Source organism: Marmota flaviventris, chromosome 2 (assembly GCF_047511675.1).
Source record: "Marmota flaviventris isolate mMarFla1 chromosome 2, mMarFla1.hap1, whole genome shotgun sequence".
NCBI classification, from domain to species: domain Eukaryota; kingdom Metazoa; phylum Chordata; class Mammalia; order Rodentia; family Sciuridae; genus Marmota; species Marmota flaviventris.
In genome coordinates this window covers 80,487,760-80,513,362 of record NC_092499.1, presented here as the reverse complement: position 1 = coordinate 80,513,362, position 25,603 = coordinate 80,487,760, and the positions used below count along the sequence as shown (strand labels likewise).

The window sequence follows — 25,603 nt, the reverse complement described above, 5'->3', positions numbered from 1 at the left end:
TTATAATACTTATAAAATATTTTATAAAATAAAATATAATACTTAAAATACTTATAAAATATTTTATAATTTATAAAATACTTATTAAGAATTATTCAAGTACAGGATAAGGAAGAAGTAAAATAACCCTTCAATTATATCTTTCTGAGATACTTAAAACCACCTCATTTTAATTCTAACCTCCTAAGCCACTGAACCAGCAGGTCATTCTCATTAAATTTTTTTTTGATATGGGGGGATTGAGCCCAGGGATGCTCTACCACTGAGCTACATCCCCAGTTCTTTTTCATTTTTATTTTGAGACAGGGTCTCCCTAAGTTTCTGAGACTAGCCTCAAACTTGTGATCCTCTTCAGCCTCCTGAGTTTTGGGATTACAGAAGTGTGCTACCACTCCCAGTAAACTAAAGGAAATCAGCCCTTCTTTTCTTTTTCTTGCAGTGCTGAAGTGCTAGGAATGAACCCAGGGTCTCAGTGCCAGCTCTCTATTATTGAGCTGTATCCCCAGTTATCACTCTCACTAAATTCTAAAGCAAACCATCCTCTTTAGCTCTGTTTCTTATTTCATGTAGGAATTACATTGAAGAGTGTGAAGTTTTGACAGAACTGGATTTAAATCCCAGCTCTTATTACTTAGGTGAATTTAGGAAATTTATGTAATTTCTCTCAGGCTCAATTTTCTCTGTAACAATGGGATTTTGAAGTTTGAATGAAAAAATTTCTATAGTGCTGTCAAGATAGTAGGAATTTTTAAGGAATTTCTAAGAATGATGAGTACTGTTTCTGGGGCTGGGGTTGTGGCCCAGCAGTAGAGCGCTCACCTAGCATGTGCAAGGCCCTGGGTTTGATCCTCAGCACCACATAATAATAAATAAATAAAATAGAGGTATTGTGTTCAACTACAACTAAAAAGAAAAAAAAAATGATGACTACAGTTTCCTTATTTTAGTCATGCTACTCCTTAATGGTACTGATATTTGATAGAATTTTCTGTGATGATTGAAATATTCTATATTTTTTATTGTCTGCCAGGGCCATCTATATTAATTGAGCAATTAAAATGTGACTAGTATGACTGAGCAGTTTAATTTTTAGTTTTAATTAAGGGGTCATATGTTGTGAGTGGTTATATGTGTTCTTTTTCCTTTTTTTTTTTTTTTTTTTAGCTAATGAGTTTTGTTTTTCCTTTTTCTTTTGTAGTGCTGGGGATAGAACCTAGGGTCTCATATATGCCAGGCAAGCATTCTACCACTGAGCTATATCCTCAACCCCTAGCTAATGAGTTTTAAATGATCATTATGTACAATACAGACATTTTTCTAGCTATTAATTAGGTGAAGAATCGGGGAAGGTTGCTTGTAGTAGTGAACAGCTCTGTTCTTCCAGTCTTTTTTACCTCAAAGTTCACGTTATACTCAGAATCTATGGAAGAGGAAATTAAAGCCTCTTTCTTATATTGCCATCTTGTGGCAGTCTTGGGTTCCAAATGTTAGTTGAATACACTCCTCTGTTAAGGGAAGTTTTTTTTTTTTTTTTTAATTGTGACAGGATTACTAAGAGTAAAGGTTAAATATAGTCAACATTGGCTCCACTGAAATTAAATTATGCCTTAAAAAATATTACCTTATTTATCTTAATCTCATGAGTTCTTGGCTCCTTCCTTTTGCATACCTGCTCTGTTATTCTGAGGCTGCTGACTTTTATGGACTTTCAGAGTTTGGTTGTGCAGTTTTAAAACTCACTGTGTAGTTTTAGCCAAAGTTTAAGTTGAATTTGTGTAGAGATCCTGTCTTAATTTGAATTGGATGTTGGGGGTTTGCTAATATTCTCTAAATATCAATAATTCATATTCCTGGAGATTCAAGTACAGAATGAACATGACTCTAATTTTTCTTGTGACTTGGTGTGGAATATGCTGGTCTGAGTCATTATGTACACATAACCTTTGTTTATTTTTTTATTTTCCAGACTTGATGCTACGTAATTGATAGATCCTAAAAGTCAACTTCATTCCTAGATAGAAGCTGGATTCATCTAATAGCAGAGGTAAATGTAAGAGAAAAATATGAATTTTTACCTTGAAAGATTTGAGGCTTCGTGTAATTAGTGGATGAAATATGGTAGTTGAAAGAGCCCAAGTTCCAACCTTAAGAGGGTTTCCTAGAAGGGATGGGGAGCCAGTGATGGTTTGCCCTTCACCAGTTATTTAATAGTTTGCCATGATGAAATGCATGTTAAGTCCGTGTTTCAGCTGATCACTCTGATTAAACACATGCTCTGAGCAGACTAAAGCTAGGGGCAAACACCTAGAATTGAATTTTGCTTCTTGGGATTATTACTGGGATTTAGCCCAGGATCTCAGGTAATTCTTAAATCTTTGAATTATGAATTTGATATTTTGTTGTTTCAGTCTTTTGTGATAATCTTTTTGAGATAGAATTAGGGTCAGGAACCTTACTCTAAAAATTCAAACACTGTAGAAAAAGCCCTGATAATGGGTATAATTATATCATGTAAACTGTGAGTTTTAAACTAATCAATATTTTATTAGTCTATATATAAGGTTCAGGGAATCCTAGAGTTGGAGAAATCAATTTTGTGAATTATACAATGTAACACTCCACATTCACTTTAAAATTATGATGTAGGTTTATGTTTATTTAAATGCCAGGGTTTTTATGGCACATTAAGTTAAAAACAATATATTGAGCAATGTATTTCTGTTTAAACATTTTATATGCATATGTTTGCTTGAGAAATATCTGAAAGGAGATACACACACACACACACATACACACACAAATACACTCAAATACAAGGGATTATTGTTTCTAATATTGGGTTCTATGGTGACTTTATTATTTTTGTAAACCTGTTTTCTAACTTTATTATGTTTACATATTATATAATTTAAGGTTATTTTAAGCAACATAGACAGGATAGGCTTGCTTTCTTGTGCCTGCATTTTCAGTAAAGATGCAGTAGACGTCAGGGTAAAATACAAGAAATATAAATAATTCAAACTAACGTTAGCATTTGAAATGACTTTTTAGTTTTCGGTTATCTTTTGCAGAACAGACCAGAACCAGATATGAGTCTTACATTCCCACTGTGGATCTCTTCAGTGCTGTAAATCGTGGATGTACAATAGATGATGATTCTATTTTTTTTGTGGTAAGCTTGAGGTTGAGAAGCTTTGACATACACGTGAATTTTTAAAAATTCTGCCTTATAACTTCATGTCTAGCTGGTAAAGTCCTATGAATTTTATTTTTTGAAAATAATGTTTTTAGCTGGGCATGGTGACACATGTTTATAATCCCAGTGACTTGAGAGGCTGAGGCCAGAGAATTGCAAGTTCAAGGCCAGTCTCAGCAGCTTAGTAAGACCATGTTTCAAAGTAAAAATAAAAAGGGTTGAGAATGTAGCTTTGTGATACTAGAACCCCTGGGTTCTTAGTACCCCCCCCCCCCCCAAAAAAAAAAAAAAAGAAAATAAATTTTTTTGTGGTGCTGTATACATTTTATTTTTTTAAAAAGTCAATTAAAGATGTTGAGATGTAGCATAGTAATTATACATGGGTTCTTTAAAAATTTTTTTTAGTTGTAGAGGACACGATATTTTTATTTATTTATATTTTTATGTAGTGCTGAGGATCAAACCCAGTGCCTCATATAGGCTAGGCCAACACTCTACCACTGAGTAACAACCCCAGCCCCTACACATGCATTCTGGAGTTAGATTAGGTTTAATTAATGCTCTGTCACCTAACCAACCTTGGCAAATTTGCTAACTTATCAGTATCTTGATTTCTTTATATAAGATGATAATAATAGTATCTGACTCAAAGGAAGGTTACTCTGAAGATTAAATTAGATAAATGTGTGGGCTTAGAACATTGGAAAGAATATTAGCAATTTTGTCATCAAAGTCCATGTATATATTTATCTTATATTTTGTGCTGCGTGGCAATTTCTGATATTTGCATAATAGATTATCAGAGATTCTTTGCTTTAATTGCTTATGTATCTTACTGCCAATTGGCTTATCCCTCATTAGTACCCAAAGACTAATTTAGTTCTAAAATTGGGCATAGTATGGAAATGGTACTATAGTGTATATCCTTATGTAATTGTTGCAATAATATTTTCTTTAGTTGATTTTAGTTTTGGCACTAATTTTTTCATCATTTTGTCTAGCTAAATCAGTTAATTCTCAATGGTTTCTTCTTATTTAGATGTAATAACTTCTGAGTCTCTTGATGTCTTTATTTTTTATTAATGTTTCTTAAAATAATGTGGTTAGAGATAAACTTTGATGGCTGTTCCTCTCCCTGCCTGGAGCCTTTGGCAGTGGGATTTTGGTCCATCATATATCAAAGCTGGCTTATCTTCACTCAGGGCACTATGAGGATAGGTTGGCTGTCCATTAGTGCCTTCTGATTTTTGCGGAGTCAAACAATTACAAAGTGGGTGGTGATTTTAGATTTTAAAAATGTACCTGATTAAAAAAAGAGAGGAGATGTAATTTTGAATATAGGGATGTGGTTTATAGAAAACTCTTTGGATGTGATAGTATTTGAATAGCTCTGATCTAAGGCTATGAAAGAAAGAGCTGTAGTCAACTTATTCTGGGAGTTATGGGATCATTACACACTCAAGTTATTCATGTTTAAATTTTAAGTGATTCACTAGATTTTCTAAAGTAGATGTTCACACATTTCAAGGCAGTTAAAAAAATACCTTTATAGCATGAAGCAAATGATTCTTAAAAATTAAAGATGAAAGCTGACTCCTCACCAGAAAATTTTCTAGAATCAACTTGCTAAAACATAAGCAGTAGCACAGCAAAGAGTAAAATATTCTTTTCTTTTTTCATTTTTTTTTTTTTTGTACCAGGAATTGAACCCAGGGGCGCTTAACCACTGAGCCACATCCATAGCCCTTTATTTTTGTATTTTATTTAGAGACAGAGTCTTGCTGAGTTGCTTAGGACCTCGCTAAATTGCTAAGGCTGGCATTGGATTTGTGATCTTCCTACCTCAGCCTCCCAAGATGCTGGGATTACAGGAGTTATTTTATTTTCTTATATCATTCTTATATCATTTACTAGATTGTTAGTTTCTTTATCCCCTGGATCTGGCTCAGAATAGATACTCAAAAAATATTTGAAGTGAAATGAACTGAAGTCTCCATTGGGTTTTTTTTTTAATCCCTAGAAATGGCAACCATTTTAGTAGCATTTCAGCAAGGCATTTACATGGAATAACTGGGATTTAGACTGATGTAAAATGAATATATAAATACATTAAACTGAGTACCCATGATTCTACTTAAAATTCTTAATATATATGGTAGGCATGGTGGTACATGCCTGTAATCCCAGTGATTTAGGAGACTGGGGAAACGAAGATTGTAAGTTTGAGGCCACTCTCAACAAGTTAGGCCCCAGTATTTAATAGGAAATCTCTTATTATAAGTATTTTATATATAGCCTTACTGGATATTTATCATTGACTGAAATTTTACATACCATTAAGGGTTGGTTAAAAAGTCATTATTTCTGCATATATTTAATATTGAAAATAAACTCAGTTGTTTTGGCTAAATTATACTCTTCTATGCTGTGTTACATCTATGAGCATATATTTAATATGCAAGGGGTACAAAAATAACACATCTAAATGTGGAAGTCTGGTATGCTTAGTGAATACAGTGTGTTTTTGAAATCAGACTTAGTACTCATGCTTATACTAGAACAACAGACGGTATGCAACTATAATAACTTCTGTTGACTATAATATGAAAGAAACCTGTTCTTTACATTAAGATTCTTCTATTAAAACAAATACACAAGTGTCATGGGTTTTAGAGTAAATGATGTTAACAGTTTGAGATTCAAAGATATAGGAAAGAAAATTAGTACCTTTGAGGCTGTTAGAGATATATGGTATATAAATACTCATAATATAAGCAGATAGGTACTTAGAATATCTATACCAGATAAAAAAATTATTCTTCATTGTAAAAAATACTTTATTTTTGTCGTGGTGGTGGGAATTGAACCCATAGTCTTGCATATGCTATGCAAGTCTTCTACCACTGAGTATATACCCAGCCCCCAAAATATCTTTTTTTTTTTTTGTGGGTATTGAACTTGGGGGTGCTTTATCACTGAGTACATCCCTAGCTCTTTTTATTTTGAAATAGGATCTTGCTGTTTTTGAGATTGGCTTTGAACTTGTGATCCTTTTGCCTCAGCCTCCCAAGTTACTGGGATTATAGGCATGAGCTACTGCGTCCAGCAAAATAACATTTAAAAAAATTTTCATTCTCATTTGATATATATATGGTAGTATGCATTATAGTTCATAGTACCCATATAGAGCACATTTTTTCATATCTCTGGTTGTATACAAGGTATATTGACAGTATTTGTGTTTTCATACATGTACTTAGGGTAATGATGTCCATCTCATTCCACTGTCTTTTCTACCCCCCAATGCTCTCTCCCTTCCCCTCCCACCCCTTTATCATATCTAGTGTTCCTCTAATCCTCCCTTGCTCCCTCTCCCAACCCCACTATGACTCAGCCTCCTTATATCAGAGAAAACTTTTTGGCATTTGGTTTTTTGGGATTGGCTAACTTCACTTAACATTATATTCTCCAACTCCATCCATTTACCTGCAAATGCCATGATTTTAATCTCTTTTTATTGCTGAGTAATATTCCATTGTGTATATATACCACATTTTCTTTATCCATTCATCTACTGAAGAGCATCTAGTTTGGTCCCACAGTTTAGCTATTGTGAATTATGCTGCTATAAACATTGATGTGGCTGTGTTCCTGTAGTATGCTGTTTTTAAGTCCTTTAAGGATACACCGAGGAGTGGGATAGCTGGGTCAAAAGGTGCTTCCATTCCCAGTTTTCCAAGGAGTCTCCAAACTGCTTTCCATATTGGCTGTACCATTTTGCAGTCCTACCAGCAATGTATGAGTGTGCCTTTTCTCCCACATCTTCGCCAGCTCTTACTGTTGCTTGTGTTCTTAATAGCTGCTATTCTGACTAGAGTGAAATGAATCTTAGAGTAGTTTTGATTTGCATTTTTCTAATTGCTAGAGATGATGAACATTTTCATATATTTGTTGATTGTATATACTCTTCTGAGAAGTGTCTGTTCTGTTCCTTGGCCCATTTTTTGATTGGGTTATTTTTTTTTTTTTGGTGTTAAGATTTTTGAGTTCTTTATGTATCCCAGAGATTACTGCTCTATCTGATGTGCAAGTGTTAAACATTTGCTCCTAATCTGTAGGCTCTCTATTCACCTCACTGATTATTTCTTTTGCTGAGAAGAAGCTTTTTTGTTTGAATCCATACCATTTATTAATTCTTGATTTTAATTCTTGTGCTTATAGGAGCCTTATTAAGGAAGTTGGGGCCTAATCCGATGTGATGGAGGTTTGGGACTACTTTTTCTTCTGTTAGATGCAGAGTCTCAGGTTTAATTCCTAGGTCCTTGATCCACTTTGAGTTGAGTTTTGTGCATGGTAAGAGATAGGGGTTTAATTTAAATTTGTTGTATATGAATTTTCAGTTTTCCCAGCACCATTTGTTGAAGAGGCTATCTTTTCTCCAATATATGTTTTTGGTACCTTTGTCTAATATAAGATAACTGTAACTATGTAGGTTAGTCGCTGTGTCCTCTATTCTGTACATTGGTCTACCAGTCTATTTTGGTGCCCATATCAGGCTGTTTTTGTTACTATTGTTTTGTTTAAGGTCTGATATAGTGATTCCACCTGCTTCACTCGTCTTGCTAAGGATTGCTTTAGCTACTCTGGGTCTCTTATTTTTCCAGATGAATTTCATGACTGCTTTTTCTGTTTCTATGAAGAATGTCATTGGGATTTTGATTGGAATTGCATTAAATCTGTATAATGCTTTTGGTAGTGTAGTCATTTTGACAATATTAATTCTGCCTATCCAGAACAAGGTAGATCTTTCCATCTTCTAAGGTCTTCTTTAATTTCTGTCTTTAGCATTCTGTAGTTTTCATTGTAGAGGTCTTTCACCTATTTTGTTAGGTTGATTCCCAAGTATTATATTTTTTTGAGGCTATTGTATTGTAAATGGAGTAGTTTTCCTCATTTCCCTTTCAGAGGAATTGTCACTGATATACAGAAATGCCTTTGATTTATGGGTGTTGATTTTATATCCTGCTACTTTGCTGAATTCATTTACTAGTTCTACAAGTTTTCTGGTGGAATTTTTTGGGTCTTCTAGGTATAGAATCAGCAAATAGAGGTAATTTGAGTTCTTCTTTACCTGTCCATATCACTTTAATTTCTTTCCTCTAATTACTCTGTCCAGTGTTTCAAGAATTATGTTAAATAGAAGTGGTGAAAGAGGACATTCCTGTCTTGTTCCAGTTTTTAGAGGGAATGCTTTCAATTTTTCTCCATTTAGAATGATGTTGGCCTGGGGCTTAGATAGATAGCCTTTATGATGTTGAGATATGTTCCTGTTATCCCTAGTTTTTCTAGTGTTTTGAACATGAAGGGGTGTTGTATTTTGTTGAATGCTTTTTCTGCATCTATTGAGATGATCATATGATTCTTATCTTTATGTCTATTGATGTGATGAACTATATTTATTGATTTCCGTATGTTGAACCAACCTTGCATCCCTGGAATGAACCCCACTTGATCATGGTGCACTATCTTTTGATATGATTTGTATTTGATTTGCAATTTTATTGAGAACTTTTGATCTATGTTCATTAGAGACATTGGTCTGAAGTTTTCTTTCTTTGACGTGTTTTTGCCTGGTTTTGGAATCAGAGTGATATTGGCCTCATAGAATGAGTTTAGGAGTGTTCCCTCTTTTTCTGTTTCCTGAAATAAATTGAAGAGTATTGGTATTAATTCTTCTTTAAAAGTCTTATAGAACTTAGCTGTGTATCCATCTGGTCCTGGGCTTTTCTTGGTTGGTAGGCTTCTGATGGTATCTTCTATTTCATTACTTGAAATTGACCTGTTTAAATTGTGTATATCATCCTGATTCAATTTGGGCAAATCATATGACTCCAGAAATTTGTCAATGCCTTTGATATTTTCTATTTTATTGGAGTATAAGTTTTCAAATAATTTCTAATTATATTCTGTATTTCTGTAGTGTCTGTTGTGATATTTCCTTTGTCATCACATATGTTAGTAATATGAGTTTTCTCTCTCTTTCTCTTCGTTAGCATTGCTAAGTGTCTGTCAATTTTATTTTTTCAAAGAACCAACTTCTTGTTTTGTCAATTTTTTTTAACTGTTTCTTTTGTTTCATTGATTTCAGCTCTGATTTTAATTATTTCCTGTATTCTACTGCTTTTGGTGTTGATTTGTTCTTTTTCTAGGGCTTTTATTTGTTGACTTTTTCTTCTTTTGAGGAATGAACTCCATGGCATGAACTTTCCTCTTAGTAAGGCCTTCATAGTGTCCTAGAGATTTTGATATGTTGTATCTGTGTTCTTATTCACCTCTAAGAAATTTTAAATCTCCGTGATGTCTTTTGCAACCCATTGTTCATTCAGTAGCATATTAGTTAGTCTCCAGGTGTTGATGAAGCTTTTATTTTTTTATTTTACATGATTTCTAATTTCATTACATTATTATCTGATAGAATAAAGGGTAGTATCTATACTTTTTTGTATTTGCTAAGAGTTGCTTTGTGGAATAATATATGGTCCATTTTAGAGAAGGATCCATGTGCTGCTGAGAAGAAAGTGAATTCGTTCATTGAAGGATGAAATATTCTGTATATGTCAGTTAAGGCTAAGTTATGATAGTATTAATGAGTTCTAAATTTCTTTGTTCAGCTTTTGTTTGGACGATCTATCCCGTGGTGAATGAGGTGTGTTAAAATCTCCCAGAATTATTGTGTTGTGGTCTATTTGACACTTGAACTTCAGAAGAGTTTCGTGAATGTAGATGCTCTATTGTTTGGGGCATATAAATTTATTATTGTTATGTCTTGTTAATGAATAGTTCCCTTAAGCAGTATGAAATATCCTTCTTTATCCCTTTTAATTAATTTTGGCTTGAAGTCTACTTTATTTGATATGAGGATGGAAACCCCTACTTGCTTCTGCAGTCCATGTGAGTGGTGTGATTTTTCCCAACATTTTACCTTAGTCTGTGGATGTCTTTTCTTATGAGTCTTTTGGAGACAGCATATTATTGGGTATTTTTTTTTTTTTTATCCAATCTGCCAGTTTATGTCTTTTGATTAGTAAGTTTAGGCCATTAACATTCAAGGTTATTATTGGAGACATGATTTGTAATCCCAGTCATTTTTGTTTATTTTTGGTATTTAACTTGACTTGGCTTCTCCTTTGATTAGTTTTTCCTTTAGTGTAATACCTCCCTTTGCTGATTTTCATTGTTGTTTTTCAATTCCTCTTCATGGAATATTTTGCCAAGGATGTTCTGTAGTGCAGGCTTTCTAGTTGTAAATTCTTTTAATTTTTGTCTATTATGGAAGGTTTTTATTTCATCATTAAATCTAAAGCTTAATTTTGCTGGATATAAGATTCTTGGTTGTCATCCATTTTCTTTCAGAGCTTGATATATGTTGTTCCAGGATCTTCTAGCTTTCTGGGGCTGGGTTGAAAAATCTGCACATAATCTAATTGCTTTTCCCCTATATGTAATCTGATTCCTTTCTCTCGTGGCTTTTAATATTCTCTCCTTATTCTGCATGTTAGGCATTTCATTATAATGTGCCTTGGTGTGGGTCTGTTGTGATTTTGTACATTTGGCATCATGTAAGCCTCTTGAATTTGGTTTTCCAATTCATTCTTCATGTTTGGAAAATTTTCTGATTATTTCATTGAATAGATTGCTCATTCTTTTTGTTTGGAATTCTGTGCCTTCCTCTATCCTAATAACTCTTAAATTTGGTCTTTTCATACTATCCCATATTTCTTTAATGTTCTACTCATGGTTTCTTACCATTTTTACTGCGTGGTCTACATTCTTTTCAAGATTATATATTTTGTCTTCATTGTCTGAGGTCCTGTCTTCTAAGTGGTCTCATCTTTTGGTGATGCTTTCAATTGAACTTTTAATTTGGTCTATTGTTTCTTTCATTTCAAGGATTTCTATTTTTTTTTTTTAAAACCTCTATCTCCCTATTGAAGTAATCTTTTGCTTCCTGTATTTGTTTATGTAGCTTTTTGTCAAAATGATCTTTTGCTGCCTGTATTTGCTCTCTTATATCATCCTTTAATTTGAAGGACATTTTAATTATGTACATCCTGAACTCGTTCTCTTCATTTCTTGTGTTGTGCTGGCCATGGATTCTAATGTGGTATCTTGATTTGTTTGGAGGTACTTTCTTCACTTGTCTTTTCATATTGCTTGTGTGTCTTCCCTTCTAGCACTGTGGATCCGAGGCATTACCATTTTTACCATATAGGCTTATAGTGCTCCTGTAGGGATCCAATACCTCCTTTGAGGTGAAGGACAATGTTAACAGTTCCCAATATAAATAATATATACCTAAAAATAAATGTTTGCTATTAAGATGTTTACAGTTTGGTCTCAATGTACAGAAATGGTGAATTCAACTATTATCTACATTATATTATCTACATTATAAACAGTTTACAGTTTCTGATGGTGGACAAAGAATTTGGGTGAGGAGTAGAATGATATGCTGAGGAGGTAGGAGGTGAGGATACAGAGTTATTATCTTAGGAAGTGTGAAAGAGAAATCTAAAGAAGAAGATTAGTAGCAGGAGAAGGGAGAGGAAGTAATTTTGGGTAGACACATAAGTGGGAAGATAGTAGAGTACATAAAACAAACACACATATATATTAAGAAAAATTTAAAAAAAATGTTAAAATAGTAGAAATTGGTGGGAAAAAAGAGAAAAATGTATAATACAACTGTAATGGAGTATTCAGACATCCCAGTTCTCAAAATCCTGACTCATGCAAAGTACTTGATTTCACATATGTTGGTGATGTGAGGTCAGGAGAATACAGAAGGAGAGGGAAAAAAAATCTTGAAGGAAGAAACAGATATTGTTTTGGTTGGAGATCAGTATCTTTTTTGCTTCTAATAGGTAGGGTCATCTGTTGTTAGCTGGTGTCTTTGATTTCAGGATGGTAAAGGTAACCAGGGTATCACTGTGCTGGGGTTTTTGGCTGCTGGGGAGAGGGGGGGGCGGTTAGAAATTGGGTACCTGGCCAGCTGGAGTTCCAAACTGGGAGTTGTCCCCACTGATGAAGGTGGCCCAAGATGGAGGTGCCTGCTTTCAACGATGGAGTGTGTGATCGGGTGGGGGCAGCTGATGTGAGTTCAGACACGGGCTCTGTGGCTGCAGTGTGAGGCTGTTGGCTGAGTTCAGAGCTTGGGTAAGGTTCTCGGGTGTGCACTCTGCTGTTGCAGAATTCCAAGATGGTGGCGACTGGGTAGCCTTATGTTGGTAGATGGGGGTCCACCCAGGGGCGACAGCTGGAGTTCCTACTCTTGTGAAGCTGCCAGTGTCCTGCATGGGAGTGGCGTCTATGATTTCTGCTCAGGTGGGTGGCCGAAAGTTCTTCAGGGGTGCTGCTGCTATGGATGATCTCGCTGCGGTACCTGGTAGTCCTGCGTGGGCGAGTAGTTGGAGACCTACTCTGACAAGGAGTCCCGGAGCTCCGGACCAGTACAATGATTCCTGCACGGGAGCAGGAATATCGCTAGCAGAGAAGCAGTATTGTCACTGCTTGAATCCCAGGTCACGGAACAACACAGAATGCTGCGTCCCTCTGGCTTCCATCGGGGATCCTAAGTTTATTTTCACATCAATTAATTTCCAAAATAACATTTTTGAAATGTGAAAAGTAACAGGCAATTAAATTATGTAAATGATGTGTAAGCACAAATTGTGCTGTCAGAGCTTAGAAATCAATGTTCTTGAAATTACTTCATGAATAATATACGACTCATGAGCACTCACTAGTTTATATAAAAACAGAAAACAATTGACTTAAATCACTAAAGAGAGAAATAAAAGAAAAAGCTGGATGTGGTGGTGCTACATCCTAGTTACTTTGGGAGGTCAAGGCAGGAGGATCATTTGAGCCCAGGAGTTCAAGGCCAGCCTCAACAACATAGTGAGACCCTGTCTCAAAAGCAAAAACCAACCAACAAGTAAAGAACCAAACCCAAACAAAACAACTCCTCCCACCAAAAACAAAACAAACAAACAAAAACCCACCAAGAAACATGTTTTCAAGGTGTTCAAACTTTTCTGTTGAAATTCTAAGGTTTTGGCTATAAAAAAGGTATCAAAATAATCATTTACTTCTCTGATCAAGTTGAACACAGCTACCACTTGAAACCTATTGTTTTTTTCCTTCTTAGTAGTATCTCTAGATGCTTTGGTAAATAGAGTCTCACACAAATTTTTTCTTACCTATAATTTTATTATGAGTAGTTTGCGCGTGTGAGCACACATGCACTGGGGATTGAACCCAGAACTTTTGCATGCTAAACATGTTCTACCACTAGAATACATCTCCTGCATTATTCTGAGTTGGTTTTGTTTTGTGTAGTCAGTATTAACTATGAAATCTCATTCTAAAAGCAAATGAAATACATCATTTCCAATATTTTGTTGTGTATTGTATGACTTGCATGTTAAAAATAACCTTGAAATTTAACTAAGCTACCATTTCTATCAAAGGTTGGAATGTTTGTTTTCTTGAATGTTGTGGCCACTTTTCCTTTTACACCTCTTACTGTTATTCAGACTTCCTATGTTAGAAAGTATGTATTAAAGATGTATATATGAAAAGTAAAACCTTAAAACTATTGAAAACATTGAATACTTATGGTAGGAAGGATGAATTAAAGGTTTACATATGAAAAACAAGACAACTACTGAAAGTATAGAATAAGACAAACTGCCGCAGTCTGGCTGGGCACAAATCACGAGCCACTGAAGCAGGAACAAACTTTATTTTTAAACTGCAGGAAAACACTTCACACAGCTCGCGGGGAATCCTCCCGAAGGCGCCACGAGGCTTGTCCAGGAACCCCCAGCCGGAAAAATCTCTCCCGGAAATCCCTCCTCCTGCACTTCCCCAACCAATGGGAACTCTCGGGGAATCCCCGGAAATCCCCACGAGAACTCCAAAATAGTGCGAGAACTCAAAAGTTGCGGCAGAGGCAGACAGGCAGAGGCGCCTGTCAATCAATACTGTTGGCAAAATGCCAGGGGCCATACAGACTCAGCCGTGGCTCTCAGCAACAAACATAAAAGGAAAAGTTGATGAATTTATGTACACTAAAATTCAAACATGTTTGCATGCCACATAACTGTTTTCATATAAATCAAGAAAAATATTGGGCTGGGGTTGTGCTCAGTGGCAGAGCGCTTGCCTTACACATGTGAGGCACTGGTTTGATCCTTAGCACCACATAAAATAAATAAAATAAAGATATTAAAAATATTTAAAAAATTATCAAAGAATATGAACATGAAATTTACAGATGAGGATCTTTATGTAGTCACTTATATGAAAATATGTTCAACCTCATAAGTAATCAAAGAATTGTTCATTCAAACAACATTTAATTACTATTTCCCTGTTATCAGATGGACAAACATGAAAAGACAAAACAAAACAAGAAAGAATCCTGACAATTCTGTATGTTGCTGATTCTGGAGCAGTGGGTTCTTATATATTTTGCTGGTGGCAGTGAAATCTATGTTATTGCTTTGGACAGTGATTTGGTAACATCTGATTTATTCAAAGATGCTTATATGTTAACCTAGTCCCTGGGTATTATATTCTATAAAAATTTTTGGCATGTGCACTCAAGGAGAAATGTTCAGAAGGTTCAGTGTAGTGCTGGTTTTAATTGTAACCTGGAACGAATGTCCATTAGAAGAATATATAAATTGGTATATTTGTAGTATGTGACTATTAAAATGAATTAACACAAAGTATGTATTAATTGGGATACATATGCAGGAAGAGATTATATTATGAAGGTAACTTGTTTAGGATCACAAAGTTAGTCACTGGTTGAAATCTCAATGCTTTGTCTTTTTGAACTTCAAATGAAATCATATACCATTTTTGTACTTTAATCATTCTGCATTCGGTACAGTTAAAACTTAAAAAAGCACAAACTGCTTAATTAGCAAAAAAAAAAATTAAGGAATACATGGTTTACACATGAACCTCCAATTTTCTCTGACTCCAATTTGTGCCAGTAACATTAAATTCCTAGCAGAAAGTTGCTTACTTAGGACAGGTTTTTGTTTGAAGGAGAGGTTCAGTATTATGGATTTGAAAGTCAGAAAGGGGTTTGCAGAGTTTCGTGTCCATTGTGTGGTGTACTATATCTGTTATTAATTCATAATTGGGTCATGTAGTCTGAAAAGGTGGCTACAAAAGACAGCATTAGAGTTTGCATCTTGAGCACCCTTCTAGCCCTTCTCTTCAATCCAATTTTATTTTTATTTTTTGGCTAATGGGGATTGAACTCAGGAGCACTGGGCCACTGAGCCACATCCGCAGCTGTATTTTGTATTTTATTTAGCAACTCTCACTGAGTTGCTAAGCAGCCTTGCTTTTGCTGAGGCTGGCTTTGAACTCGGGATCCTCTTGTCTCAGCCTCCAGTCTAATTTTAAATCTCAATTGTAACCGGCTCATGTAGATTAAGCAGAAAATTACATTGTTATAAAAGAGCCAAGAAAATTGACAGGTGAGACATTAAAGTAAAAACAGATACCAGCAGTTCCAGGAGTGCATATAAGATTACCTCAAAATTCATGACACTGCCAATCCTGACACTTAATTTTAAGCACTATATAAATGATTGTAATGTAGAATCAAGGAAAAAATTATAATTTCTTAAAAAAAGTATATATATGCACACACACACATATAGATACATACTTGTGTGTGTGTGTGTGTGTGTGTGTGTGTGTGTAACAGCTGGGAAAATTTATATTCAAAGAAGGACAACAAAAATAAAATGGCAGAATCTTCCGCATAAAAGTGATAGTGGTCCAATTACGGGCATGAGCATAACAATTTTTGAGAATTCCACAAACATACTTTGTGCTGCTTGCCCGCAACTCCCATTATCTAGGACAAACACCTCCCTGTACCAGAGTCAGGGGCTCCAACTGGCTCTTCTACCAGCCCACTTTAGCTTCAGGACACTTTCCCCTCAATAGCAGTCGCACCAAGTGTTGACAGCCACCTGCTTCGGAAGTGGGAAACCTATGGGGTTAGTTGGACTTGCGCTCTTGCAGCACATCCCCTGGTGTTGGACTGATAGGTAGGGCCTGCGGATCCCATGATTCTGAGCGGCTCCATCTCCAATCTCGCCACCCAGCAGGCCTCGGGCGATTGCGCGCATGCGCACTCTACAGCAGAGACGCGCTGCGAATCCTCGCCTCAGCTGGAGCTTCACAGGTGGTGTTTTTTTTCCCGCTCTTTTTCATTGCCTCTCGGGTCAGATATTTTATTTGTGTTCTCGTTGTTGTTTTTATTATCATTACTGTTTTCTCTGTCGAGTGCAGAGAGGAGGCTGAAAATTCCAGAGTGAAATTTCCATAGGTCTAATTCTCAAAAATTTGGCCCTCAACTTGTACAAGCCCATAGTAATAGCTCTCTACTCCCCATCTTGTGGAAAATTTGGAATTAGCTGCATCTCTGGCTTTGCCTGGAAAAGGTCTCAGCTTCAAAACTTCCCATATATTCTGCTTCCCCTTTGCTGGTTACCCAGGTGGAGGGTAAAATAGTCCTTATTGGCTGCTAAATGACATCATTGTCCTCATTGAGGACTTTTGGGATGGAAGTGTTGGAATGTCTCTGACCAAGGAAACATTCTTTGCAGAATTGTCAGTTGATAATGTGTACACTTTTCCTAGGTGTAATTGATGTGCCAGAGTTATTTTATGTAATATGGCATTTGTTTTGGTGTGCTTAAAATATTGGTGTCCATTTTTGGGTTAGTCAAGTTCCAGAGAGAATTTTACTTTATTGAAAAGTAAATTTACCTAGAGAATTGATTTATTCTTACAAATGTTTGAAATCAAAGCATAGCATTGAACAGTATTTTCATTAATAGATGGGTTGTTTAACTGATAAAAAGTTCACTCAAAAGCAGCTTTAATATAAATTTTCAGGCTTTATAAGGGTCAATTACTAGGATAAATTAGGTTAGTTTCTATTTTATGCAAACAGGTAGCTAGTGGTTTTTTTTTTTTTTGCTTTTCCAGTTAGTGTTTGTAATCAAAGTAACACAGGTAAGGAATCTGGTTGAGAAATCAGCATGTATGAAAAAACCTAAAAATGTAGCTTCAAATACTTTGCACTGCAAAATATCTGAAATTGTGCCTGGATTTTTATGTTTGCGAAGTATGGGATGTGGTACTAACATATTTTGCCAAAGTATGAGTAGATAATAAATTTGAATTTTGGTTTAGGTATTGAAGAATGACAAAAAGCACTGATGTAAATTTTACTTGTTTGTACTTTGGCTAAGTGTTTATGTTTATGTTTATGTTTCTAAAGTTTTTTCCATATACATGTTATTTTTGATCTTAGTAAGATTTAGAATCACTTGTGCATTTAATTTTTCCTTACATTTTTTTTCATGGCCTTTGTAAAAAGAAGGAGCACAGTATTATTGGGAGACTCAAGTCAATATATCATATCGATTATAATAAATAAAAACCAATAACATGTACATTTTATCAAAACAAAGTCGAAAATGTATTTATCTTTTACTTGTTATTAAGTAATTAATCAATTTTATTTTCATTGTGCCTTATTTACCTTTTCATTTATCAGGACTTCAACATCTGGAGATCTCATTAACATGTCTTTGTGTGAAGACATGTTGCTTTGTAATTATCGAAAGTGTCGCATCAAACTCTCCGGTTATGCCTGGGTCACTGCCTGTTCTCATATCTTCTGTGATCAGCATGGCAGTGGTGAATTTAGTCGTTCACCAGCTATCTGCCCTGCCTGCAACAGTACCCTTTCTGGAAAGCTGGATATTGTCCGCACTGAACTCAGTCCTTCAGAGGAATATAAAGCTATGGTGTTGGCAGGGCTGCGACCAGAGATTGTGTTAGACATTAGCTCCCGAGCACTGGCTTTCTGGACATATCAGGTTAGTACTTAGACTAGTTGTTCTTTGAGAATATAATCTGAGGCACGTATGGGAGTTTCTGAAATTTTTCTTCACTGTTTTGTATTTATTTTTTATTTTATTTTTAATGAAAGTATAGAAAACATTCCTTTTAATAATAAGTGTTCAGTTTTCAAAAATAATGCTTATTGTTGAAAATCTTAAAGGAGAAAAATAAAAAACCCCATAATTCCATTACTCAGAGATTTCATTATTAATAGTTTTGTTTGTGCGTAAGTATATGTTTTATACATACATTTTTTTCTATATAAATAGGATAAAACCACACATACTGGTTTTATGGCCAATTAAAGTTGACAGGGCTAGGGATATTGCTCAGTAGAGTGCTTGTCTAGTATGTGTGAGGTCCTGGGTTTGATCCCTAGTACCACAAAAATATAAAAAGTAAACACAAATAAACAAGGTGGACAATATGTTATGTCTCTTATGAATATTTTGTTAAATATTTTTCAGTTTAGTATTCTATAATTATAATTCTGAAGATTGTATTCTATTATGGTTTGTTTCCAAGTTATTAATAAAATGCTGTGGGGAGCATTCTTATCAGATTCATATTCATTATTATATGCTAGGATCAAATTCCTGAAAGTGGCTATATATATTTTGAAGGTTTTATTTATTTATTTGTAGTGTGGGGGATCAAACCAGGGCCTTGCACATATTATATATAAACACTCTACCATAGAGCCACATCCCCAGGTTTGAAGATTTTTTAAAATTGTCTTTCAGTATGGTATATCCATTCGTTTGCTCTCAAGAAATGTATGTGGGTACTTAGTTTTCCACATCTTCTACTCCCAAGTTAGATACAGGTGAAATAGAATCTCAATGCTCTTTAAATATGCATTTCTTGGATAACTTTTAGATGAACATATTTTCTTGAATTTTTTCATTTTTTTTTAACGTATTGCCCGTTTCAGTTTGGTTGTTTGACTGATTTGGTTGCTCCGACTGATTTGTTAGAATTCTCTGTAGTTCTCTAATTCAAATACTATAACATTTATTTATTTATTTACTTATCTATTTATTTAAAAAAAATATTTATTTTCTAGTATTCTTATAACTTAGACAATATCTTTTAATTTTTTTTTTACATTATAGATGGACACAGTACCATTATTTTGTTTGTGTATTGTTTTATGTGGTGCTGAGGATCAAACCGAGTGCTTCAGGCATGCTAGGCAAGCACTCTACCACTGAGCTACAACTCCAGCCCCTATAACATTTTTTTAAAACTTATCATTTGTCTTTATTGATATTTTACATAAACCCTGAAATATTTTGTATTTGATGTAATCATAATTTTAATGATTGCATTGTATAATTTGTTTCCAAATTACAAAATAGGCTGTGATGAGCATTCTTGTCATCAAATTCATGTCTTTAACTCTTTCTGTTTGTGATTTTGGCCTTTGCTGCCTTCTTAGAGACTTTCCTGTGGAGAACTTTTAATTATATTCTTGAATATATTATTATATCTTACACATTTATTTATTGATATGATTATTAGAGCTTTATAATTATATATAGTAGCTGGGTTCATCCTCACAAACTTATACATACCTGGAAATTGATTTCAGCTCATCATCCTTCTCTTTCCCTTCCCATCACCCCTCTCCTCTTCCATTCCCCTTCCTCTACTGTATTAGACTTTCTTTTACTTGTCTATTAATTTATATTTGATTGATTCTTTATTTTATCTTCCCTCCCCTTTTCCTTTATTTTACTCCAGCTTCCCTATATGAGAGAAAACATTTGAACTTTGAGTTTTGGAGTTTGGCTTATTTTACTTAAGCATGATATTTTCCATTTCCATCCATTTATTGACAAATGCCAAAATTTCATGCTTTTTCATTGCTGAATAGTACTCTATTGTGTGTATATATTTTCCACAATTTATTAATCCATCATTTATTTACAAGCATCTGGGTTGATTCTATAATTTAGCTAGTTACTTATTTTGTTTTTTATTTTGAGACGGTTTTGCTCAATTGCTTAGGGCCTTGATAAGTTGCTGAGGCTGGCTTTGAACTTGAGATCCCTCTTGCCTTACCCTCCAGAGCTGCTGGGATTACAAGTGTGCATCACCATGCTCAACTAATTGCTTTTTCTTTGTGGTACTGGGAATGAAACCCAGAGCCTCGTGTGTGTTAGGCAAACACTCTTACCACCGAGCTACATCCTATATCCCTAATTTCTTTTTGTTTTGGTATGGGGCATTGAACTCAGGAACACTCTATCACTGAGCTATATCTTTATCCTTTTTATATTTTATTTTGCTTCAGGTTTCACCAAGTTGCCCAGGCTGGTCTCAAATTGGATATTCTCCTGTCTCAGCCTCCTGAGTTGCTGGGATTACAAGTATGAGCTACTATGCCTGGCTCCTCAGTTAACATGGTTCTAAATGTTCAAGTTATAACATCCTTGTGTTTTCTTTTTGTATTTGTATGAAGTTTTACATTATATAACTTTGTGTTCCTTACTTTAAAAATATTTTCTTTCTTGGGACAGGTACATCAGGAACGTCTCTATCAAGAATATAATTTTAGCAAGGCTGAGGGTCATCTGAAACAGATGGAGAAAATATATACTCAGCAAATACAGAGCAAAGATGTAGAATTGACCTCTATGAAAGGGGAGGTCACCTCTATGAAGAAAGTGCTAGAAGAATACAAGAAAAAGTTCAGTGACATCTCAGAGAAACTTATGGAGCGCAATCGTCAGTATCAAAAGCTCCAAGGTCTCTATGATAGCCTTAGGCTACGGAATATCACTATTGCTAACCAAGAAAGTACTCTTGAACCATCTTTGGTAGCACAGTCTGGTGTTTTTGGCTTCCCATTAGGTAAGAAAAGACATGTTTTTTATATATATATATATATATATATATATATGTGTGTGTGTGTGTGTGTGTGTGTGTGTGTGTATTTGTAGTATTGGGGATTGAACCTATGGCCTCACATGCTAGGCAAGTTTCTAAGTTGCTACCACCGAGCTACATCTATTTTATTTTGAGAGATGGTTTTACTAAATTGCCCAGGCTGGCCTTGAATTTGTGGTTCTTCTGGCTCAGCCTCCCAAGTAGCTGGGATTATAGGCATATGCCTGTCACTGTCCACATATATTTTGATTTCTTTCATATTTATCTGTTCTTTCTGTTCTTCTCATTGTACGTACTTACCCTTTTACTCTTTCTATCTTATTTAGCTTTTTACATACAGTCAGCATTTTCCTCTTCGTAGTCTAAGAAAACTATCCAATATCTGTTTTTCAAATCAAGGATTTTTCTCACTGTACTCTGTGTAGTTCCAAGCTGTGAGTGAAGGCTCCAAGGGTCTAGAGCCATGATAGGTTATGAATCTTTCATCTGTATCTCAACCTCACATCATTCTTTTACCTATTATATTTGCTTACGTTCATAGTATGCCTTTAATATATTTCAAGATATAAGTTTGCAGATTACAATGTAAATTAAAAATTACTTAGTTACAGTAATAAATAATAGCTGCCACTTATTGATTTCTTACTAAGTGCTAAGTACCTTTTTAAGTGTCTTACATGTATTCATATAATTTACAAACCTATGTGAAATAAATACTGTTTTTTATCCCTGTTTTGTAAGTGAGAAAGGAGAAAGCTAAGGAACAGAAAGTTAATTAACTTGGTCAAGATCACATAGCCTATACTCTTAACTGTTTGCATCCTCAGGAAGACCTTGTTTTAGTTTCTTTCACATGCCAATACTGGTCGCACAGTTCTCAAATTATTGTCTGTTGTTTGGTTCTTTTTAAAATTTACCTTTTTATCTGCTCATCAGATGTTTATCCAGTGTTTCATGTGCCATTGTGTTATGCATCTTTATATCTCTCTAAACAATGAGATATAAAGATTGTCCAGATAGTAATACTGCCTTCACAATCTAGGATGATACCAACTTTTTGTTAGGTACCCTGCCTAACAAGTTCCTAACTTTCACTTACTTATATTGTAGTTTAGTCAACCAAAGTATTTCTGTAAGTGGATATTGTAGGTATTATTTTCCTGTCACTGTCCACATATATTTTGATTTCTTTCATATTTATCTGTTCTTTCTGTTCTTCTCATTGTATGTACTTACCTTTTTACCTCTTTCTTTTTTAGCTTTTTACATACAGTCAGCATTTTCCTTTTTATAGTCTAAGAAAACTAAAAAAACTAAGGAAGTGCCCAGCAGAAGTAGTTAAATGTTCATTTGATCACATCTATTACCTGATTTTCCATAAAGTTATGCTAATTGTTATTGAGTCATGGGTATATGGCAGTATTTCATGGTTGTCGTATATTTCTGGAGTGTGTATTACTATATATATATATATATATATATATATATATTTTTTTTTTTTTTTTTTTTTTTTTTTTTTAATTTTTTAATTCCTTCTGGTATGGTGACACACACCTGTAATCCCAGGTACGATGGAGACCGAGGCAGGAATATTCCATGTTTGAGGCCATCCTGGGCAACTTAATGAGACCCTGTCTCAAAATAAAATAACATAAAATAAAATAGGGCTGGGGATATAGCTCAGTGGTGGAGTGCTTGCCTAGTATGTATGAAGCCCTGTGTTCAATCCCCAGTTCTAAATAGAAAATTATTGAAAAACATGACTCAAAGGATCATGTGCATATATGTATTTTTGATGATTCCTCTGAAATAGATAACAAATTAATAAAATTATGATGTTGTGAATTCTAGTACTACTAAAAATGTTTCATTGTGTCAGATAACTTTGGCAATGAAATTATGGCTATCAATGGAAACTGCATCACAGAAGGTATTGTAGATACTTTAGTTATGGGGAGGGAGAGGTGTGGACATTAGGGTCCTTTTTAAATCTAGTGTTATGTTTGTATTTTATCCATCTTGGGTGAGTTTTGTTACAGTATTTATTGAATGGATTTTGGTTTTTTGTTCCTAAGGATCTATGAGGAAATAAATGCTTATTATCTCTCTAAATTTTTTTCTAGGTAACAGCTCCAAGTTTCCTTTGGACAATACACCAGTTCGAAATCAGGGTGGCGGAGATGGAGATTTTCAGTTTAGACCATTTTTTGTGGGTTCTCCAACAGCACCTGAAGCCAGCAACAGCTTTTTTAGTTTTGCCTCTCAAGGCCATGAATTAGAGCAGCAACAAGTCTCTAGCAGAGCCTTCAAAGTAAAAAGAATTTAGCTTATTTTATAGAATGTTTGTTTGAATTCAGTGATTTCATTTATCATAGAATCTTTATTCTAGGTAAGAGTTGTCAACCTCCCTGTGCTGTTAAGTCTTTGAAGTTCACTTCACATTTCAACTTATAAAAAATTCAGTGGCAGTAGGGGATTGGCATTAATGTCTTGATTTTTTTTTTGTGTGTTCCTTTGTTGCTAATATTTAAAGCGTGAAAATTTCATTAATCTCAATTTCTTTGTATACTGTTGAGTTTTCATTCCTGGTGAAAAGGCCACAACATTATTATATGTTCTGTAGATCACTCTGACTTTCTGACTGAGCTGTGTGTTTATGCATTATATGTATATAAGCACCAGTGTTATATGTTTACATGTTACTTTGGGTCTTGGTATTCATGCATATATATGTATGTAATTATGTCCATTGATATTTTACTGTATTTGTCAGTATATTTAATGAATATTTTGGTTTTGGATAATGGTGGGTGATCTGTGGCTTGTTATTTGGGTGTGTGTGTATTTATTTGTATGTATTTATGTATTTGTACACATATTAACTTGTTTACAGAGGTATGTTAATGTTAATGAAAGAACAATTTTATGTATGTATTTCCAGTCCCCCCTTATATTTAAAAATTATTTGATAAATTTATAAAGTTGATTTTTTAGGATTTGTTTAAAAATAAAGCTTTTTATTAACTATAGCCTGTTAACTATTTTAAGAATGCACTTCTGGGACTGGGGTTGTGGCTCAGGGGTAGAGTGTTCGTCTAGCACATGGAAGGCACATAAAAATAAATAAATAAAGGTGTTGTGTCCAACTATAGCTAAAAGCAAATATTAAAAAAGAATCTACTTCTGATGCTGAGAAATTACTAATGTTATTGGTAGTAAGAGATTGTTAATTAAAATAATTTTAAGATTTATTCCTTGTTTCCCTTTATTAAATCGTGAACATTTCAGTTTACTGTTAAGAAATTCAATGATGTTTAATTATTGTATTTAATTATTTAAAACAGAATCAAGAAGGACAATCTTAGTAACTTTATGTCCTGTTAGAGGCAAGTCTCCAAAGCATTCTTGTTGAAGGGGCAGAACATTGGGATTCGAATGATGGTTCTTTCCACATATATGTTGTACAAGATTAAGTTAACATTTTTAGGCTTTAGTTTATATATCTGTAGTATGAGGATTTGAATTACATTATCCTTAAATTGATTTTTACTGGTTTAGGATGAATTACACTGAGCTTATACTAATGCCAAATAACCATTTTTCTTTAGATAATAAGAGTCATACTGAAATCATTTGAAATTTTTTGGATTTAGTCATTATAGGTAATGCAAATAAATACTCTTCTTTACATAATTGAATACCAAGCAAGTAATATTTTCTTCATTGGGCGTACAGAGTATAAATTTTTTTCTTTTTTCTTTTTTTTTTTACTCCAGAATTAAGATGGTATCTGAAGGAATATCTTGACTTAAAAGTTTTAAAATGTGCCTATTTTGTAGGTAATGAGATTTAATAGATTACAATGTATTTTTGTTCCCTATATAATTTTAAATTTTGTTGGAAAGTGGTTTGAGGAAATGATTTTATTTATGTAGCTTCATGATTTTTGCTGAGAACACTTAGCTTCATCCTTTGTTAGGCTCACAGAATCAATTTGATTCTGAAATCAAGTAAGCTATAATTAAAAAGGGTAAAGAGAAACTGTTAGAAATACTACATATTACTTTAAAAAACTTTATTCAAGAGTTTAATACATTCACATGGTACAAATTAAAAAGGTACCCAAAAAAAGCAGAGCGAAATTTTCCCTTCTACCTCTGTCTCCCAGCCACTCTGTTTCTCTGTTTGGAAGCAAGTTACTGTTGGCAGTGTCTTCTCTTTTCAGAGAAAGTCTATGTGGAAGCATTTTTTTTTTAATTTGAAAATTATTTAGTTTTGAATAAGTACATTTATGTGGCAAAAAATTCAAAAAGTACACAGTGAAAAGAATTCTCTGCCCAGTCGCCGTTCACTTTCTGGAGACATTGTTTCTTGAGTATCCTTCTGGAAATAGACGATGAATATGTAAACATTATCAGTGTACAGCATGATAGTTTTATAACGCCATACCAAGTGTAGTAGATTTATTAAGATAGTGCATTCCAAATGATGAAA

At 34.3% G+C, this 25,603-nt stretch overlaps 1 protein-coding gene and 2 non-coding genes across 5 annotated transcripts in view; all 3 read left to right on the top strand.

Annotated features, from left to right (window-relative positions):
* Ccnb1ip1 (cyclin B1 interacting protein 1) overlaps window positions 1-24,325 on the top strand; it is a 29,185-nt gene extending 4,860 nt beyond the window's left edge. For all 3 annotated transcript variants that reach the window (XM_071607299.1, XM_027929576.2, XM_027929577.2), the window contains exons 3-7: window positions 1,967-2,044; window positions 3,072-3,172; window positions 17,865-18,189; window positions 20,740-21,073; window positions 23,233-24,325. In XM_071607299.1, the coding sequence (XP_071463400.1) occupies window positions 3,150-3,172; window positions 17,865-18,189; window positions 20,740-21,073; window positions 23,233-23,435 (885 nt within the window). In that variant the 5' untranslated portion in view covers window positions 1,967-2,044; window positions 3,072-3,149 and the 3' untranslated portion in view covers window positions 23,436-24,325. The remainder of the gene's footprint in view (window positions 1-1,966; window positions 2,045-3,071; window positions 3,173-17,864; window positions 18,190-20,739; window positions 21,074-23,232) is intronic.
* On the top strand, window positions 2,210-2,286 carry LOC114088321 (small nucleolar RNA SNORD126). The gene has a single exon (XR_003581978.1). It is a non-coding gene; the product is annotated as a small nucleolar RNA SNORD126 (small nucleolar RNA).
* LOC114088320 (small nucleolar RNA SNORA79) lies at window positions 4,314-4,461 on the top strand. The gene has a single exon (XR_003581977.1). It is a non-coding gene; the product is annotated as a small nucleolar RNA SNORA79 (small nucleolar RNA).
* Window positions 24,326-25,603: the final 1,278 nt, after the last annotated feature.